The sequence below is a fragment of the Bison bison genome, unplaced genomic scaffold, assembly GCF_000754665.1.
Source record: "Bison bison bison isolate TAMUID 2011002044 unplaced genomic scaffold, Bison_UMD1.0 scf7180017864389, whole genome shotgun sequence".
NCBI lineage: Eukaryota > Metazoa > Chordata > Mammalia > Artiodactyla > Bovidae > Bison > Bison bison.
Window position 1 is genome coordinate 6,392,829 of NW_011494961.1, and position 20,935 is coordinate 6,413,763.

Below are 20,935 nucleotides of genomic sequence, written 5' to 3' on the forward strand. Positions count from 1 at the left end.
TCACAGCTTGATTGACATCTTTAAAGTAATTGATGTAACTTAGCTCTCCCTTTACCCTAATTAAGTAAACTTTCTTCCTGGAAGAGATACCTAATTAGCTGAAGTGAATATTCTAGTTGACGTTAGCCAATATGTTTTTATTTGTGTAAATTAACAAATTAGCATTCTTATATGTATGGTTCATGTGAATAAGTCTTTCAAGATTTTGTTAACCAGTGCTGAATTAAACAAACTGAGCTTCTGAATCTGCAAATCTGAATCCATAATGAATGATTATGGATTTCTTTTCTTTTTGTTTTCTTTCTCTCTCTCTCATTAAATTAGAAAAATATATGTCCATCATTATTTTGATATGAAATATTTAAATATAACTACCATAAAATTTTAGGAATATTTATGTGATAGAATTTGGTTATCTAATAATACATAATCTGAAAGAGTTGTGAAAACAGTCATCACAAAGTCTATTCTACATCCTATGCCCTAAAACTGTCTTTTAGACCTTATATGCTCATGAATGCCTATTTTTAAATGTGTTTTAGCAAGATTGGTTGTCTGATATCATATGCTAATCTACAAGTCTTCTAAATGTTGGAAAGCAGCAGATTAAAAACAAAAAGGTGGTATACTACTAAATGTAGATGCGTTGACAGTAGACAGTATAGCAGCTGATGCTAAAGATAGAGGCATTCACTATACATAGGCACCCTCTAGAAGCACAGTAGTCTTCAGACAAACAAGCCTTAATTAAGAAAGGACTTGCTGAATTCTTAGTACATCTTAAGATGTACACAGTGCCTTGAGGGAATAGGGTGAACAGGAGACAGGGAGTATGATATGCAGTGTGTATCTTCAAAGAGCTTATAATTTACATAAAAAGAAAAGACAGAGAATATGAACCTTAATAATGATGTTGCTTAAAATCTAAGGACTAATACTAAGGACTGATGAAACTAATAGCATAAAATATGCTCTCAACAATAAGAGGAGCGATTATTCAGGGTAGGTTAGAATTGCCAGAGAAGGCCCTGAGATGGAGATCTTCTTCTTTTGTTAAAAAGTACATGATTAACTGTTTTCATGTTTAAAATACTGTGCACAACACAAATGTGAATAAAAGACCTTAGGGGAAGCCCCACTATTGCCTGGGAAATTTCTAGCTGATGAATCACCAAAGAAACCAAGAAGGAGGAGGTGGGGCTGGTAACCTGAGCTGGTTGCCCATTCAGTACCCTCAGGACGTGCTGTCATCTGCGCTCTGAGCTGGGAGTTGAAGATGTCCCTAAACAGGAAACAGGAACTTATTGCATAGCCTAAAAATGGAGCAGGCACTTTGAAGTAGGAAGAGATGTCTAATTTGCTTCTGGCTAAATGACCAGTCATGATTCTGAAATTGCAGATAAAGATAGATTTGTCATCAAAGCTCTGTGGACATTAGAGCCACTTCATTCATTCCTTCAATTAACAATTACTAGGTATCTGCTGGAGATACGGAACAACCACACAACAAAAAATAAGCTTCATTCTCAAGGAATATTCTACAGGGAGGGGAGGGACAGATAAAAGTCGGTAGTTACAGCAAAAGAAATGTCTCAAATCTAATGACAGAGGGATTGAGGTTGCCCTGCAAGCCCTTTGCTCTCTCCCTTTCATACTAACATTTTCTGTCCATAGCACTGTTTGAGTCTATACGCAGTCCTATTATCCACATAAACTCTACCTGTAGTCCCCCTAACCCTCAGACAGATGTCCCTTTCTTTACTAACTTTTCTCAACTTCCAGATCTCCACTTGTATTTCTCCTGTGAGCCCCTTTGGCTCTTACCACACCAGGCCCTTATGACATGGTGTTATATTTGCCTGCTGACTCGTCCACACCCTCCCTAGACAGTAAGTGCTGCTGCTGCTGCTAAGTCGTTTCAGTCGTGTCCAACTCTGTGCGACCCCATGGATGGCAGCCCACCAGGCTCCCCCATCCCTGGGATTCTCCGGGCAAGAACACTGGAGTGGATTGCCATTTCCTACTCCAATGCATGAAAGTGAAAAGTGAAAGTGAAGTCGCTCAGTCGTGTCTGACTCAGCGACCCCATGGACTGCAGCCCATCAGGTTCCTCCATCCATGGGATTTTCCAGGCAAGAGTACTGGAGTGGGGTGCCATTGCCTTCTCCGAGACAGTAAGTGCTACAAAGTAAGAATTGTGAGGATTTTTCCCTCGGCATTGTCTCTATACCTACCCCTGTGTCTGGCCCATTAGTTAATGTTCAGTAAATACTTGTTTGAAAGTTATTTCAAATTAATATTTTAATTAATTAAGGACTAAGTTCATTATTAAAATATTATGTCTAATAAGGATATAATACATATAAGAAAAATATTTATTATTAACTCCTGAAATCTATTTTCTGGACCACTGGAATTTTCTGGACCACTGGAATAAACTTCAGTTACCTGGAAGTTTTTCTTTTATGAAAACCTCAGTTTATGAAAATTCTGGAAAGATAGTGTTAGTGAAAATATATTATCCATGCTTTTAAATTTGTAAACATCAAATCAAGAAGATTCCCAGATGTTCCTCCAATCTTCAGTTAACCAGTGGTGACCAATGGGGAAAATATGTAGTAATATTTCAGCCAAATCCACTGAAAATTTCCCAAGGGTATCCTAGCCTCGTTATGTTGTTTATTGGTGCTATCGAACATTTTTTTTTTTACTGTATTTTTTTCTGTCTCCATTTTCCTTTGGCTTACGTAAGAAAAGGGTCAGAAAAGATCTTGGTATGCAAACAAAATTATCCTATATAAAATACTCATCTGGGTATTCTAGAAGAATTTCGGAGAAATTGCTGACTACATCAATTAAAGTTAGTATAAATGACCAAGAGAAAGTTTTTGTCGTAAAGGCAACAGTAAAGGGTCTTACCTTGACAATAGCAAAGCTGGTAGAGCTTTCAGTACAAACTAAAAATCACAAAATAGGGCTTCCCTGGTGGCTCAGTGGTAAAGCATCTGCCTGCCAATGCAGGAAACACAGGCTGGATCCGTGATCCGGGGAAAATCCCACGTGCCGTGGAGTAACGAAGCCTGTGGGTCACAACTAGTGAGCCTGTGCTCTAGAGCTGGAGAGCCAAAACTATCGAAGCCATGAGCTGCAACTACAGAAGCCCGCGAGCCCTAGATCCCCTGCTTTGCAATAGGAGAAGCCACCACAGTGAGAAGCCCACACGCTGCAACCAGAGAGCAGCCCTGCTCAACGCAGCTGGAGAAAAGCCTTGCAGCAATGAAGACCCAGCTCAGCCAAACATACACAAATAAATAACATTATTTTTAAAATCACAAATAATTTATAATAAAAATAAAAAAAGAAACAAAGCTGAAAGAACCTTATGGGAGCCACATAGAAACTTGTACACAAATGTTTATAGAAATATTATTCACAATAGCCAAAAGACAGAAACAATCCATATGCTCATCAACTGATGAACAGATAAACAAAAGGTGGTGTATCAATATGATATGACTATAACTTGGCAATAAAAAGGAATGAAGTACTGATACATGCTATGACATAGATGAATTTGAAAGCAAGCTAGGTGAAAGAAGCCACTCACAAAATGCTATAGATACCATTCCATTTATATGAAATGTCCAAAATAGCCAAAGCTATGAAGATAAAAAAATAGATTAGTTGGTGCTTAGGGCTGGGAGTATAGGAGATTAGAGGAGTTGATAGCTAAAGGGTGTGGAATTTCTTTTTGAGGTGACTGAAATGCTGTAAAATTGATTGTGGTGATAGTTACACGTATCTGTGAATGTAAGAAAAACTGGATTGCACACTTTAAATGGGGGGATTTTATAGTACATGAATTGTATCTCAATAAAGGTGTTTTTTTTAAATTTTTAATCTGCTGGAAATAGGGTAAAAATTTACTTGCCAGAGGAAATGAATTACTATTTTAGAATATTTTGCAGGAGCAAACAGGCATATGTAAATAGAGGGTAGATGATCTGCTTTTATTCTTGAGAAGCAATGGGTGAAAGTCCATGCCAAATGCTATTTGGAAACCAAGTCCTCATGGGATGGGGTGAAGAGTCTCATTTTGATTTAGATAAGAAGCGACTTTGAAACACAAAACAAGCACAATAGCACAAGTATAGAAAGCAGGATTCTTCTTGGATAGTTGCTAAAACTTGCCTTTTTTTAATTATTTTTTCAGCGATCTGTAGTAGAAAACATGTGGTAAGGTCTTGTTTTCATATAACTCTAAAATTTTTCAAGAAAAGAAAATACAAATGAATGGAGATAGAATACAGAAATATATTTCTAGTTGACTTAAGTGGGTGGAACAGTCAGAGCTGAACTTTAACACAGGCCAGGGCCAATGCATTCACTTAGGGATGCGGATGGGTGGATGGGTAGATGAATGGATATAGATATAGATAGTCCCTTGAGCTACTGGTGACAACTTACAGCTTAGAAAAAATAATTCAGTGTCATTAAAAATTCTAGTGTCATGCTGGTTTGAGGAAAACATTAGGTCTGATTTAATGGCAGTATTTAAAAAGTCAGGCTTGTCACATAACATTTTAAGAAATTCAGTGACATTTGATATTTAAAAAAAGAAAGGAAGAGAGAAGGAAAAAAGAAGGAAAAAGAGGGAAGAGAGGAAAGGAAAGAAGAGAACTGATATACTGATCTTCTAGTGGTTGGGTGTATGACGCTTCTCTTTGAATGTAGGTATTTATTATTGTGTCAGTTATGGTAAATCGTTACAAAGAATTTCTTAAGGCAAAAAATTCTCATTATTATAGATAAGGATTTGGGCTCATCAGTTAATTAAGAGATTTCTTTTAGCTGAAATGTACATCATAAGTTCCAGTTTTATTGTTATTTCTTTGCACATACTTATTTAATGTAGTACATTAATTCAAGGAAGAAATAAATCAATTGACGATATTTACCTCCTGTTTCTGACCTATTGTATAATGTAATCCTTTGTTCATCATCTTCAGTCCATTTAATTGGAATATTCCATGTGTAACTAGTTTTTAAAAAGAAAAATTTAACTTTGATTACTAAAACATAAAAACATTTCCCAAGTAAAAATAGACAAGCATAAAAGGCAATAGACAAGCATATTTTCCTCATAAGCAATTATCTAGTGTATAGTATACAATTAACACAGTTAATACATTATACTCTTTTATGGTAAGGATAGGCTATGTAATTGCTTTCAATTTATATACATCTTTAAAATTTGGAAATCTGTTTCAGAAAATTAGCTAAGGTGAAGAAGATTATTTCAATAAAATGCCTTGAGACTTTGGGATAGAGGTATTGCATAAATATAAGAATTATATATATTATGTAAGAAAACTGAACATTCACATACATATTCGTATTCACTCTAATATGCTATAGTTCCCATCAAGGAACATAATACATTGTTAGAATTCAGAAGACAATCTTAAAATGCTGTAAAGGAAATAAAACATTTTAGAAATTACATTGAAATGACACTACCACCATCATCCCTTAAAATGTCTCATGCTCTTTAAATATCTCCTATTTAGAATCATGTGAACCAGTGTGCTGCAAAGAAAATCACTGGGCAAGCATGTTTCAAGGATTTTTAGTGTTTTCTTTAGCTCCTTAGTATTTTCTCATGGCGCCAAGGGAGGAGATGAGCTTTGTATTTTGATACAATATGTACACCTAATATTTACTCTTGAAATCTCTTAAGAGAGATCATAAGTATCTTTTTGGTTGTTCTCATTATCATACCTTACCAGTCGAAAAATACAGGAAATCTAGAGAAAAGATGAATCTGAGTTTGGGTTTAGGTTTCACCTCATAGTTGACCAATGATCTGTGGTCATTCAAGTCCCTAACAGAGAATGGGGGAATGATATTTCTCCCTTTCAAGATATAATAAAATGTATATAATTCAGAGAGATGTGTTTGTCATCTGCATAAAAGAAGTAATCCTTTGTTTTATAATTAGTGAAATGTTTTATAGATTGAGCTTTTACTAGCTTTCTTGAAGGATTTTTTTGCATTTGAATATTTTCGGCTGTAAGTTTCACAGAACCAATACATGAACTGTTTCTTGGATCTTAGACATTGTCAGTGGTCCCTCCTTATCCCCTTGAATCCCTTTGTCGTGTTTGTACTTCCAGTTGTAGATTCCAACGTGCTTTCCCTGCCAACAGCCAGCACCAGGTCTGTCTGTCCGAGGACTGCCCTCTGGCTGCCTGATCAAGGAAAGCCAGAAGTTCCTGAAAATGTACATCCTTGGGTGCGGTCTTTAGCCAATGATGGCTGGGCATGAGAGTGTTCTTTGCCCCATCTTGGCAGGACCACGCTGAAGCACGGTCTAGAAGTTCCTTACAGGGTAGTTGCCTTGGACAGCACCTACCTGTTGTATTTTGCTGTTTGATAGCCCACCGCCCAATCCCCCACCAGCCTTTCCTAGATTTCCTTATGAGTCACTCTCACTTGAATGATCATAGTCTGATTTTAGTGAACCTAAGAATGATACCTTATAACTTCTTGACAGATAGACAAAGAAACGTTTTTTAAAAGTCATATCCTACCTACAGATTTCACTCTCACTGCTCTGCTGATTTGGTGTTGCTATGTAGACTAACATTGCATTCTCCTCAGCTTTCCCCCTTGCCAACCCAACTGAAACAACTGATTCTGCAGTGTCTGGATACCCTATGTATACAGTTAGGATTTCACACTTCCACTGTCCCCTCTAAGATATGGTGTTTGGGACTAGGCTGTGCCTGAGAGTAAGCATAAGACATATTACTAAGGTCATATAAAAAAATATTACTCTGAGGTCTGTAAGAGCATCATAAGACAAAAAAGTTTAGAGGGTTGAGGCTATATAATTTTATAGTTTTGGAACCACTTGCAGGATCTAATATTATCTGAGTAAAACAATAGATTTGAGAGTACAAAATATCAAGAAATAGAAATTACATAAATGAAATGATAGAGTTTCTTATATGTTATCTAAACTTCAAAAGTATATTTTTAAAGGTATAATTCACTTTTTAAAAGACTGGCTGATATGCTTAGTTCCATTGGCAATAACGTTTTTTTGTTGTTGTTGTTGTTTGGAGAGGGATCCATAATGCAGGAGTAGTTGTAAAAAATCCAATTCCACAGGTTTAAAAACACCATTGGCTGCCTTTGACTTAACAAATCAGTGGATGTGAATGAGAGAAGGGAACAACTACTGTGAAACTTTCCCAATGGCAGTTTGTTTCTCAAGAAAGAAGTATATTTAAAAAATTTTATATGTGCAAAGACTATTAAATAGCAGTATTAAAGATAGCCAATCTGATCTGCTAGAACATAAACAGTAACTGTAAAAAAAACAATTTATGGTTAATAAAATGATCACATAAATTATGTAGGTTTATATAATTGAACTGTCACCTGATAACAGATCAAGTCTAAGTATCAAATCATTCACGTATTATGAAGAGGAAAGGATGAAAAACAAAGTCTTCTCCATCATAATCTGTCCTCTCCAAAATAAAGCATATACAGGCATTCCCTGACTGACTTCATTGGGCCTAAAAACTCAAATTTTCCTATATTTTGGCGTGAACTATTAATTTTCAGAACCTGCACTCCAGCAAGATATCCAGTTTCTCTGAATTTCATTTATGGTGGGAGAGCTGAGTGTCTGAGGCTTTCAGGGGGTTGTGGGGGTGGGGAGGCTGGTAACAGGTTTCAACAAGGTGACCACCACTGGCTTCTCCAGTTTAAGTGCCAATCAGTTTATTGGAAGTAGCTTATTTAATAATTCTGAGTGTTCTTCATCCTCCATGCCTTAGACAGAAAGTTTTTGGCAATTTGAATTTTTGGAAACACCTGAGGTGCTACTCATGTGACTTAATTCCCAAAGTCCTGAATTGGAAGCCAGGAAACAGATTCTGTTCCCTACTACATGGAATATGTATCATAAAGTGGGTCTATAAAGCTTTTTCAGTTCTCTAGAAATATGGCTATGACCCCTATAAACAAGATGAAAACAATGTTCTAAAAGGAGATTGTTCTTTGCAAATTCATCTGAATCGATTCCCTGTACACTGTTTATTCTTTAACTGGAAATTTTAGCTCAAGTCAATCTTTGGAACATCTGCCACATGCCCCCAGCCCTAGCCCCTCTCCTGGCGCAGGCCCCAGCAACTCCATCACCTCTCACAGGGGTCAGCCGCTATAATATGATCCTAACAGGTCTCCCTGAATCCACACTGGCCCCACGTGATCTGTCCTCCATAGGACACTAGAGGGGAACTTTGAAAAATGTAAACGTGATCCTGCCTGTTCTTGCCTTAACTTCCTTGAATTTGCACACTCTTTTGTTCAGAACCTTTAACGTGCTCTGCACGCCTGGCCCCCGCCTTCCTCTCCAGCTTTATCCCACCCCCCCTCCCTCAACTCTTCCCAGGGCCTCTCTGTCACCCAGTTCTTGGAGCCAGACTGCCTGCATTCAAATTGAGGGTCCATCACTTGCACTCTGTGCAACCTTGAATAAGCTGTTTAATCATGTTCTGCCTAAATTTCTCCATCTGTTATAATAAAATACTCTAAAGGACTTAAAATTGTGGCAGCTACTTAGTAAACGCCCGATCAGTATTGCATATCATATGTATAATGCTCCTTTTCAACGTTAGAGACTTCATACGTGTTTTCTACTTTGACAACCCTGACAGTCACCCTCAACATCAATTTTTACTCAGTTTAAGAATCACTTCCTCAAGACAGAAAGTCTTCTGTAGCCTTCTCTACTCCACCACACCTCTTGCCTCAGGCTCAGTGTATCAGTGGACACATATGGCAGGAGAGAATAATTACTGTGAAACTTCCAAATGCAAGCTTGTTTTGCGAGAGAGAAATGTTTCTAAAATTTTAATATCCAGAGGCTCTAGCAGTATTAAAATGGGCCAATCTATTGATAATTTGCTGGAACATACAACTAACTATAAAAGAACCAGCTTACGGTTATTGAATTAAACACTTCCTGAGACACTTTCTTTGCACTCTGTAATTCTCCTTCCTCATATTATCCTAATTGCTATTGAATAACTGATCTTGTGATGCTTTACATATGTGACTGTAAGATAAGGTCAGTGAGACTATTCAAAATGAGAGGAAGAAGGTGAAGGGTCTTTACAATAGAAATCAGGCAGTGGCGATTAGAAGCTGCCTGGAGTGTGGTGGGTACAAAATTGTCTCCACCCAAAGCAAGTGTTAAGCTAAAAGACAATTAAAATCAGCATGGATGAAATTTGAATGGTGTCTAGGGGATTTAGTGTATGGCTTTGGAGAAGGAAATGGCAACCCACTCCAGTACTCTTGCCTGGAAAATCCCATGGACAGAGAAACCTGGTAGGCTACAGTCTATGGGTTGCAAAGAGTCGGACACGACTGAGCGACTTCACTTTCACTTTATTTAGCCAGAATCCTGTCTAGGAGGCGCTTCAGTTGGGTAGGGGGTCAGTGGCTGGGAGATCCTACGGTTGTGGTTTTGTTCTCTTCAGTTGGGAGCAGTTGGTACTCCATTAATGTCTACAAAAATAACTAATTATACAGCAATGGCTATAGTATTAACTCTTTTGTAAAAGTTGTTGTCATACAAGGGTGATAAGTTTGGAAACCACTGGCTGTGTGGCTCATATTTTGTCAGCTTTTACAACAGTTGAGATGTTTAAGAAATCTGGCAAATTAGAGGGAATGACATATTGGATTTGTAATTTTAACTGAAATTCTTAGAATATCTTAACTCAGTAGTCATGTTTAAATGTCTAGAAAAATCTGATTTTGCTGGGGGTTTTTTTGTTATTGTAATTCTATTGGACTGTAATTGACTTACAATGTCAGTTTCAGGTATATAGCATAATGATTCAGTAATATATATGCATATATCATTCTTTTTCAGATTCTTTTCCCATATAGGTTATTGTAGAATATTGAGTAGAGTTCCCTGTGCTATACAGTAGGCCCCTGTTGGCCATCTGTTTTATAGAGTGTGTGTAAGTTAATCCCAAGCCCCTAATTTATACTCCATCACCGTGTTTCCCCTTTAGTAACCCTAAGTGTATTTTTGAAACATGTGAATCTGTTCCAAATATCATTCCATATATGTGTGATAGCATATGATATTTGTCTTTCTCTGAATTCACTTTACTTCGTATGATAATCTCTAGGTCTGTCCACGTTGCTTCAAATGGCACTATTTTGTTCCTTTTATGGCTGAGTAGTATTCCATTGTATACACATACCACATGTTCTTTATCCATTCTTCTGTTGATGGGCATTTAGATTGCTTCCATGTCTTGGCTATTATAAACAGTGCTGATGAACACTGGGGTACATGTGTCTTTTCAAATTACAGTTTTCTCCAGATATATGCCCAGTAGTAGGATTGTTGGATCATCTGGTAGTTCTATGTTTAGTTTAAGAAAACTTCATACTGTTCTCCATAGTATTTGTACCAATTTATGTTCCCACCAACAGCATAAGAGCATTCCCATTTCTCCATACCCTCTCCAGCATTTATTGTTTGTAGGGTTTTTGCTGCTTGTCATTCTGACCAGTGTGAAGTGATACCTCACTGTAGTTTTGACTTGCATTTCTCTGATATTTAGTAATGTTGAGCATCTCTTTATGTGCTAGAAGAGTCTCATTATGTAAAGTTAAAGGTTTGAGGATTCCCTGGTGGCTCAGACGGTAAAGCGTCTGCCCGCAATGTGGGAGACCCAGGTTCTATCCCCGGGTCGGGATGATCCCCTGGAGAAGGAAATGGCAACCCACTCCAGTATTCTTGCCTAGAAAATTCCATGAATGGAGGAGTCTGGTGGGCTATAGTCCATAGGGTTGCAAAGAGTCGGACATGACTGAGCAACTTTTCACTCACTCACTCTTTTTGTTGTTGTTGTTTTTAAAGCTTAATGTGTTGAAAATGTCCAAGAAATTTGATATGCCATATTTATGAATTTTAATTTGTTATGTCCATAAAAATGTATAGAAAAGTATTTTTAATTAGATTTATAAATCTGTGTCTTTAGGTGTTTATATTTGAAATTGTAAATGGAATTTAATAACATTTTCAGTAGTATTGGGGGCTTCTCTGATAGCACAATTGGTAAAGAGTCTGCCTGCAATGCAGGAGACCTGGGTTGGGAAGGTCCCCTGGAGAAGGGAAAGGCTACCCACTCCAGAATTCTGGCCTGAAGAATTCCATGGACTGTATTCTCCATGGGGTCGCAAAGAGCAGGACACAACTGAGGGACTCTTACTTTCACTTCACTAAGTAGTGTTGTTTAGAAGTTTCTTATAAATGAAATATACAAAATAATTTGATTGATTGAGTTTGTAATTGTTAAAATGTTCAGGAGAATTTCATTTATGCATTGTAAATAAAGACATCCTCAATCAAAAACTAGGGAAACTGCTATTGAAAAGTCTCCTCTACTCTACCCACAGGCCAGCACCTCTCTCAGAAGCACCCCCTTCTAAATACTTCTGGTTTTGGTTCTTCGGATGTCTAATCCTGTAACTGTAAATACCTCTATATTTTTTAGGTAGTATTTATTAACTCACCCACGAAAGAGGGTGATTTAATTCACTTTTCACTGCTTGCTTTTTCATTCTCCCTTTAACAGTCAAATTTTAATAAAGCAAAATTGTTATTGTTATCAGACTGTGTATAAGTTACAGTTGTTCCTTTAGATAATATACTCATACTGCCGTTTCTTGTTTTATAAATTTTAGAATTGCTACTCTCTCCTAACTGTAGAATAAGGTTCTCTTGTGCAGTGCTGGTAAATGCTCAATAACTGGTTCTCAGGGTGGAGTGGAAGGTGGGATGTATTATTTGCTGATTTCTATTAACTCACATCATGACCAATTTCAGGCTACTGGAATGACATCTCTGAGTTGGGATTAAAACCAGCTTCAGTCCACCACTGAATCAGTATCCCAATATTCTTCTACCCTTTCTTCCTTTTCCACCTCCTTTCTTCTGTCAACTATTTTTTTTTTCTTGTTACAGTGTTAAAACTGTACAATCTAACCTGCCACCAGAACAGAATTTTAACATGTTATCCATTGGTTGATTATAAAAACTAAAAGACAATAAATAACATATATGGAGTTAAGCTGTATACCTATTGTTGGCCAAGAAGTGTGTTGAGTTATATTTCCTTTTCTATGGTTTGATTTCATGGCCCTTGAGTCACTTAAGTAAAAATTTCCCCTAAGAGTAAAATAGACTCCTTGTTGGGTTTCCCTGGTAGCTCAGTGGTAAAGAATCCACCTGTCAGTGCAGGAGACTCCTTTTCCTTATACTTTATCAGTGGCATAAAATCATTCTACCTACTTCTTTTTTTTTTTTTTGGATCACAATTTTTACATACGGCCTTGATTTTTTTTTTTTTTTTTAATTTTTCTTCTTTATGGTTGACCACACTGATAAGCCTTCACCAACTCCTCAATTTTGCCATCCTCCCAATCATACTGTCTTTTTTCCTGCAGATCACCTAACTCAGCTCCAGTCCTCCTGCTCTTAGGGCACTGTGAGCCCACTGGATGGGTGCTGGTCTGCATTTCCTTTCATGGATCTCCTAGGACAGATACACTGTTTCCTGGTTCCTGTGTCTTCCTCTTTTTTTATATATTCGTATTTTTTCTCTCCCTGCTCCAGTTCACCTGGAGTGTAGCCTTAGTAACTTTCTAAGTGCTGTGTGGAAAGCATTTTCTGGGGCTGCATGTCAGAAAATGTCTTCACTATGCTGTTACATTTGGTTTAGGGACTGGGTAGAGAATCGGAGGTTGAAAATATTTTTTGCATCTACATTTCAAATGTCTGCTTTATTTTCTTCTTGTGTTCAGAGTTGTTGTGAAGAATTCTAATGTCACAGTAACTCATGTACCCTTATTCTCTGAAATTTCATGAGGCTGTAGCTAAGAATGTTTTGGTTTTTATCATTTTGTACTATGGACTCAATGGGGCTTTTTAATCAGAATCCTTGTGTCTTTTATTATTTCTTTGATATAATATGCCCATTTAGTTTCTCTGTTTTCCTTTTTTGAGAGACTTCTATTAGTTGGTGCTAGGGTTTTTTCATATTTATCTTCTCTTTCACATTTGCCAGTTCTGTGTATGCTTGTCCTGTACTTTTAGAGAATTCTCCAAATTTATTTCGAATTGGTCTATTAATTTCTTTGACAACTGAAATTTTAATCTTTCATAGCTCTTTTATATTTTTAGTTTGTCCTTTCAAAAACAATCTGCTCTTAGTTAATGTGTATAAGAGCTTTGATCTCAATATATTTCATAAATTTTTTATTTCAATTATGTCTCTTACTGAGATGGGTTTATTGTTTATTCATGTGAGATTTTAACTTTTATGTTTTTTAGATTTTTTTCATGCATCTTGTTATCTTTGATTGTTCATTCATGTTTAAGAAAGCAGGACTAAATTGATTATTCTTGGTGTCTTGTATGTAACCCCTCTACTGTTGAGAAGAGAGGTGTATTTTTGAGACAGACTTCTCCGCTGAACAGGAAGTCTGACTAGAGGCTCTGTGTATGTATGAGTGGAGCTGGCAGCTCCAGCCCATTCATCCTACAAATGCCACAAGGAGGAAAGCTTTACTCTGAGTGTACCCACCAAATGGAAATTCTTAGCTTTCCTCCACTGTTTTAGTCAATTTGTTCAGGGGAAAAAAAAGCCCTGTGGGTTTTGCTGGGTCATTGCCAGACTTTTGAGAGCTCTGTGCAGAGGAAAGAAGGGCAGTCAGTGAAGGGAAAGTGGAGGGAGAGGGGTCTGGCTAATGCAATGGTCCCGAGTGCAGACTTCAAGTTAACGTCCCTTCTTTCAACCTCGCTTTCACTCCTGCCATCCACTCAGTGCTGACACTGAGCCCAGGCCCATCTAGGGTAGGGGAAGTCAGCTTCCACCTCTGCTCAAGCCTCTTTTCATCTGGCTGCACCTTCTCAGTTTGTTTTCTGTCTATATTCCTCCCTCTACTTTTCTTCATCTAGGAACTTCAGAGTTCCTCTCTGTTTTCTTTACTTCTCTATTTCTTTTAGTACTTCTATTTCCTTTTTCAGTCATTTCTGGGAAGAATAAGACTTGCATGCACATGCTCAGTCCACCATTTTGAACCAGAGATGACTGAGCTATTTCTAAATGTCTATTTCCATAAAGACACTGTGCTTATGAATCAGGTACCAAAGAACAAGTTCTAAATGAATTGCTGGTATTTCCATCAAATTTCTGCTTCCCCTGAAGTGCATTATAGAGTCTTACCCAAAAGCTGAATGTGGCTCAGAAGCATTAGCTCTCGGGTCCAATAGAAAGCGTTTTTGTGTGATGTTCTTCATATTGTCCACATTAAGTACAGGGTAACCCATCTGATTGGTCCAGGTGTCCATTACTTCTTTCACTGGGAGATTACTTGCCTAAGATTAAAAAAAAAAAAAAAGAGAACAATCAATCAACAAATAAGGGGAAATAAAAGGATAGAATAATCAGATAAAGAAATGATTGATAAATCATTTGTTAATCAAAGAAATTTTTGAGGATATACTTCTCATTACCTCTTCAAGTGCTGCCCAGAAATCTGAAGTTTTGGCATTCTCAAATTTGTGTTTTTTCAAGTAATTCTGCATGTGAAAAATAAATATTTCAGAAGTCAGTGTTTGCTTTTTCCATACCTTCACAACATGAGTGAACCTTTCAACAATCTCATTCTAATGTATAATATAGCAAGTATACCTGGAATGAAAATCGAATGATATTCTGTATGTAAAACATTTCATAACCTATAAAAACACTGTACAAATAATGATTTATTTGTAAAGCATAAGAAATACTTTTATTATTAATGAGATAATTTTTTTTTTTAGTCTAATGGAATTGTGAACAGGAGAGGGAAAGTTTAATTTGTTCAGGATATACAATGCAAGGTACTCAGCAGACAGTCAGCAGACTGTAACATTTTTGATCTGCTAGGGAAAAAAGACTCATGATTCTGTGATGTTCACTTATTAGTGTTAAACTGTCCACTACCAGCTGTATCCCTTACCTTTATTTACACCAGTAGTGTTTTCTCATCTCAGACACTAGACAGCCCCATCACTCATGAGTGGTTTAAGTGATATGCAAAGATAAAAACTGGTAAGCTTGGCTGTAAGCCAGGGCTCTCAGCAAACTTCTTCCATAAAAAGCTGTAAAGATTTTAAGTGTTGTGAGCCATATAAGTCTCTGTCACAACTACTCAACTCTGCCTCCATAGCCCCAAAGCAGCCAAGATAATATGTAAGTGAGTAATCGTGGCTGTCTTCCAGTGACGCATTTATGCACTGGTATTTGAATTCCATGCAGTGTTCACATGTCATGAAATATGCTTCTTTTGATTTTTGCCAGTCATTTAAAAATGTAGAAATGATTTTCATTTGCAGACCTTACAAAAATGGGTGGTGGACTGGATTTGGCCCAGAAGCTGTATTAGTGGTTTGCAGATTTTTGTTCTAAAGAAATGAATATACAGTCTTTGGAATAATAATCATCATGATGATAATGGATAGATTGGGGAAATTACTCACTGTAAAGTGTAAGCCTTCATTTTTCAAATACTTTTACATTACAGATACAAAATATTTTTAACTAGAAGGTCCCCCTTTTGTCAGTTCTGGTCCCCAAAGCTCTCTGCATATGAGTTTTCAGGGATACTGTGATATCCCTAAAGAAAATTCCTAGTCTTCTAATCTCATAATTGGGCACTACTTGTGGTTCTCCAGGAAACCTTCCAAAATTCCTGCTGTAATTACTTCTGTTATGCTCTAGAATTGTCCTGTTTAAAATATGGATGTCTTTGATGGAAACAGAACCTTCTTAAGTGGTCTTTGAATCTTCACAGAAAACAAACCAGTGGTTGACTTTGCACATAATCATTTTCACTCTAAGTTGCTCTAACTTTCAAGACGTGCTATTCCTAAGTCATGTTATCTTCTAAATTCCTTTTTTAGCCATGGAGAGATAATACAATATTACCAGGACTGCTCCAAGATACCTGGGAGAGGGTTGAAAACAGTTTGAAACGCTGCCTTCCTGTTTGTTCTTTTGGTTGGTTGCCTGCTCAGCACTGCCGCTGGAGGGCAGGCAAAGGAAGGGAGAGGAAATGAAAGGCACATCAGTTCAGTTCAGTCAGTTAAGTCGCTCAGTCATGTCCGACTCTTTGCGACCCCATGAATCGCAGCACACCAGGCCTCCCTGTCCATCACCAACTCCCAGAGTTCACTCAAACTCGTCCATCGAGTCGGTGATGCCATCCAGCCATCTCATTCTCTGTCGTCCCCTTTTCTTCCTGCCCCCAATCCCTCCCAGCATCAGTCTTTTCCAATGAGTCAACTCTTCGCATGAGGTGGCCAAAGTACTGGAGTTTCAGCTTTAGCATCATTCCTTCCAAAGAAAGGCGCATGTTCTTTATCAAATTCGTTCCAGAGTTTTGTATAGATCATTCTTTCTTAGTAAAATAATTGGATCCTTGAAATGGTAATGAATATAATCGTAGCTACCTGTTGATGATTTTTAGTGAATAGTATCTTCTTAAAATTAATTTAGAGGAACTTTTTTGTATAGTCACAGTGTCTTGTGCTGAGAAACGTGCAATCTTGGGACTGAAAGGAACCTTAAATACTATTTTATACAACTCTCACATTTTGGGGGTGAAGGAAACTGGTGTCTAGAGAGGAGAAGAGATTTGCCTGAGATTACAGTGAAGAGACTTCTGAGTCCTGGATCACTTTGTGTGGTTTTCATCACTGTTGTTACTGTTTTTTAAATTAGTTCCTTGCTTCTTCTGAGTGAGAGGATTACAGCTTATAGTATACTAAAAGTAACTAATTTTACCTAGATTAGTGCTTTTGACTATTCTATACTGACATTTTCTTCTTCACTTTGAATAATCACAATATAGTCATTCTAGTCAAAAGTTCATGATGACCTCGATCTCTCGATAATAGTCCCTCAGTTGTTACTGGTAAGAACAAAATGAAACAAACAGTGTTTCTACTACTAATATCTTAGGAAGGGAAAGGACATTTTCCAAGCCCTAGCCCTGTAAAGGATATCAAAAATAACTAGGTAATCCATTTAACTTCTCTGTGAAACTTTGGCTAAATGACAGTTACAGACCCAATGTATGTAACAGACTGTATGTGAAATCGCTTTTTTTGAGTTTGTAATATTATCTATTCCTGAACGAGGAAAGTAAAAGGGGAATTGTCCTTAATTAATCACATATCTTAACATTCATCAGCCACATACCAGTGTACTTTTTTCATAGTATTAAAAGTAATAAATCATACCTGACATCCTATTTGAAATTTCTCTCGTGTTATCCAGTTTTCAAGCATTCTCAGAATGGAAGCTCCCTATGATGTAAAAGAATGGTAAGTAAAACTAATATAGGATATATAAAAGAAACAAATATCAGTGATCTCTATTGGGACCAGTATCTCATGACCATATTTGTGGGATAATGTCTTCAAGATGACTCTGCTAAATGGTTATCAATCTGTGATTCTAGGGTGAAAATACCATCTGGCATACCTCCATATCTATGCTTCTGAAATAACTAAAAGGCAGGAAGAAAAGGATACAAGGGCCATCCTTTCACGAACCTGAGGTTCAAATAATTATTGCACTTCACCACATGAACCAGTAGATGGGGCTTTCCTAATGAAAGAGAAACTTGGGAAAAAAGTATTAAGTCATCTTTGAACAAAGAAAGCATAAAATTCTGGATAAAATTCAGGATAAAATTCTGGCTGCTTCTTACGTATATTGGAATATTTGGGGAAATTATATTTAAGAGAGGGGAATAAACAGTTGAGGGATTAATCAGGTCATATAGTTTAATATAGATTAGACATATAATTTCTAATATAGATTAGACATATAATTTACTGAAGCCCAGGTGGTGCAGTGGTAAAGAATCTGCCTGCCAATGCAGGAGACACAAGAGACGCAAGTTTAAGCCCTGGGTTGGGAAGATTCCCCGGAGAAGGAAATGGCAACCCACTCCAGTATTCTTGCTGGAAACATCCATGGATAGCAGAGCCTGGAGAGTCTATGGAATCGCAAAGAGTCGGACACAACTGAGCACTATCCACACACAAAGACACATGATTTAGAAATCCTTCTCTTCCAAAATGGTTTCTCTCACTTGGTTTTATTTAGTCTGAAGTATCTGATGAATACCTCTGCTCTCTACTTGCTTTTCATATGTTATAAGATTAACTCTAAAACACTTTATTGGTAGATTTAAACGGCTTCCTGGTGGCTTAGTAGTAAAGAATCCACCTGCCACTGCAGGAGACCCGGGTTCGTTCCCTGTGTTGGGAAGATCCCCTGGAGAAGGAAATGACATCCCACATCAATATTCTTGCCTGGGAAATCCCAGGGACAGAGGAGGCTGGCGGGCTATAGTCCATGGGGTTGTAAAGAGTCGGACACAACTTAGTGACTAAACAACAACAATAGCCAAAATAGATTTAAAAATCAATTTTCAAGTAGCTGACCAGAGAAACATTGCTTCCTTATTTAAATTAGCAATTTTTACTGTAATTTATTTAAATATAAGTTATTTTTGTACCTAGTGGAAGGCTAAAGGCTTAGAAACATGTATTTATTTCTGACCTAATACCTTAAACCCATGGAATATCTGGGACTTAGGAAGAAGGTCATTTAATAAATATAAATGTCTCTCCATGAACTATTAGAATATACTATAAATAGATTCAAAGTTTTCATTTTAACTGAAAGATAAAAAGAATCATTGACAATGTAAAAGAAAAATGAATAAAGGAAGCCTAAAAATGCCATGAAAATATATGAGAGGGAAAGCCAAAAAATATGGTGCTGTATGCCTCAAATACTAATATATGGTATTTTTCACTCAAGCCAATTTTATCTACTATTCATTTTAATAATTATCATAGTTTGTCTTAAGTAAAACTTTGGGTATCTCCTAGAACAATAAAATGTATTAGTTTACAGAGGTTTTTGGACAACTTAGTATAGTTGGTAAACCATGAGAAGCTGAGGTAGAAAATTGACTAAAATATGCTGCATACAGCTGTGGAATATGTTTAGAGGAGAAGCTACAGGAGAAAAAGTTGAAAGAGAAAATGGGTAGCATGAAACTGCATCACTGTGGATTTTCAACACCTTTCATGGAATATTAATGGATAAAAATGCCCCATCTATGACATGCTAACAAAAGTCATTCATCTTTACATCTTATATGAAACTGGATGAAAGTAATTCCTTAAATGGACTTGGATTTAAATACTTACTGGAAGCACTCTACTAGAAAAGCTGTCCATGTATATGGCATTTCTCATTGACTACAGAAAAAGATTTATTGTCATTCAAATAATCAAATCAAATAATTTTAAGTTGGACGTTTAAAGTATAAATGTTCAGTTATCAGAATGAGAGCCATTTTAAGCAAAAGTGAAAAGAGAAACTTTAAAAAAAATCTGATTCAGAATTCTGTGACTATGACCAGCATTGATCATTTCCACTGAAAATTGCAAACTGTGGAATATTCAGCACTGGCATAAGCTCTACAGTATTTCCCCAAACACATTAACATAATCTAACCATTCTTACCATTTTTAGGCATTTGCTAAGGAAAAAGCCATTAAACAGGAAGACATTCAAAACAGTGTCATATTTTCCCCACCTTACTATAGGAAATTCCATCAAAAACAGATGTTATTTCATCAGGAGTTGCTACAGTGACTACTATTGGGTGTGAAGACATCAAAGAATCATCCTCTTGCACAGGTAATACATCGTCAAGTATCATCTGATCACGCTGAAATGACAATGAACCAAAGAAATATAGCACTTTATACTGGTTTATATATAAAAATATGTATATAACACAGATTGACTCATGTTATTTAAAGGAAGCATTAGGTGTTCAAGTAATCATATTTTGCACTGATTTTTCTACACTGATTCCATTCCCTTCCCCTACATATAATTCCTTTGACTTTGCCCCTATATGGCTGTCCAAGAAGACACAAGCATTTATAAATTCTGTTTCTGCTATTTCTTTATGACTTTCAGACATGTGCCAAACTTTTCAGGCTCTGTTTCCATATCTGTGCAACAGTAATGATGGTATCACCTCACAAATTTGTCTGAGAAGTAAGGAAGAATATTGATTTGCCAAAAATGGATGTTTTAGGGGTCTTTTCTGCCAACTAATCGTTGGAATTTGGATGATTCATTGTTGAAGAAAATACTAACTTTTGCATTAGTTCTGATAGTTACCTTCTCATTCCAACCCTAGGTTTTCACAGCAAAATAGAGTGGTTGAGAAGTCTAGCCCTATAGTCAAGCTTTGTGGATTCAAAGCTCATTTTTCTCGACATGTAAGCTTAAGTAATTTCCCTCACTCATTAAATAGGAGTAATGACGGCAGCTACTTTTCAGAAACGTGCAGAGAATTTGATGAGACAATGCATGCAAGCATTTGACATGGTACCTGGCACAGAGTGAAATCTTAGCACATTAGCTGCTATTATCATTTTGATTCTTAGTTAGAATCTGAAATCTAGCTCTAATAAACCACGACTAATAAAAAATCAAAAGCTTTATTGGTCTTACTTAATCAAAAAATATTTCCAAAAGGGAGGATGCTATATTAGTGTACATTTTCCAAGGTTGTGAATTCCATTTATAATAGGCAGGATACTATTGTCAAATGATGACTGTCAATCAAGGTAATTTGATTTAAATTTTGATTTTTGTGCCCCTAAAATGTTTTGGTAAGAAGAAAGAATCTTATTCTCAATGTCAGTAAATTTGACTCTAGTCTTGGT

The 20,935-nt window shown here is 36.8% G+C and overlaps 1 protein-coding gene across 1 annotated transcript in view; it reads right to left on the bottom strand.

The window, feature by feature from the left end:
* Positions 1–20,935, bottom strand: part of ENPEP (glutamyl aminopeptidase (aminopeptidase A)) — a 79,639-nt gene that overhangs the window by 27,044 nt on the left and 31,660 nt on the right. The window contains exons 7-11 of the mRNA XM_010858532.1: positions 19,786–19,920; positions 17,402–17,467; positions 14,630–14,695; positions 14,340–14,491; positions 4,959–5,038 (exon numbers count right to left, since the gene is read on the bottom strand). Of these exons, the coding sequence (XP_010856834.1) occupies positions 4,959–5,038; positions 14,340–14,491; positions 14,630–14,695; positions 17,402–17,467; positions 19,786–19,920 (499 nt within the window). The remainder of the gene's footprint in view (positions 1–4,958; positions 5,039–14,339; positions 14,492–14,629; positions 14,696–17,401; positions 17,468–19,785; positions 19,921–20,935) is intronic.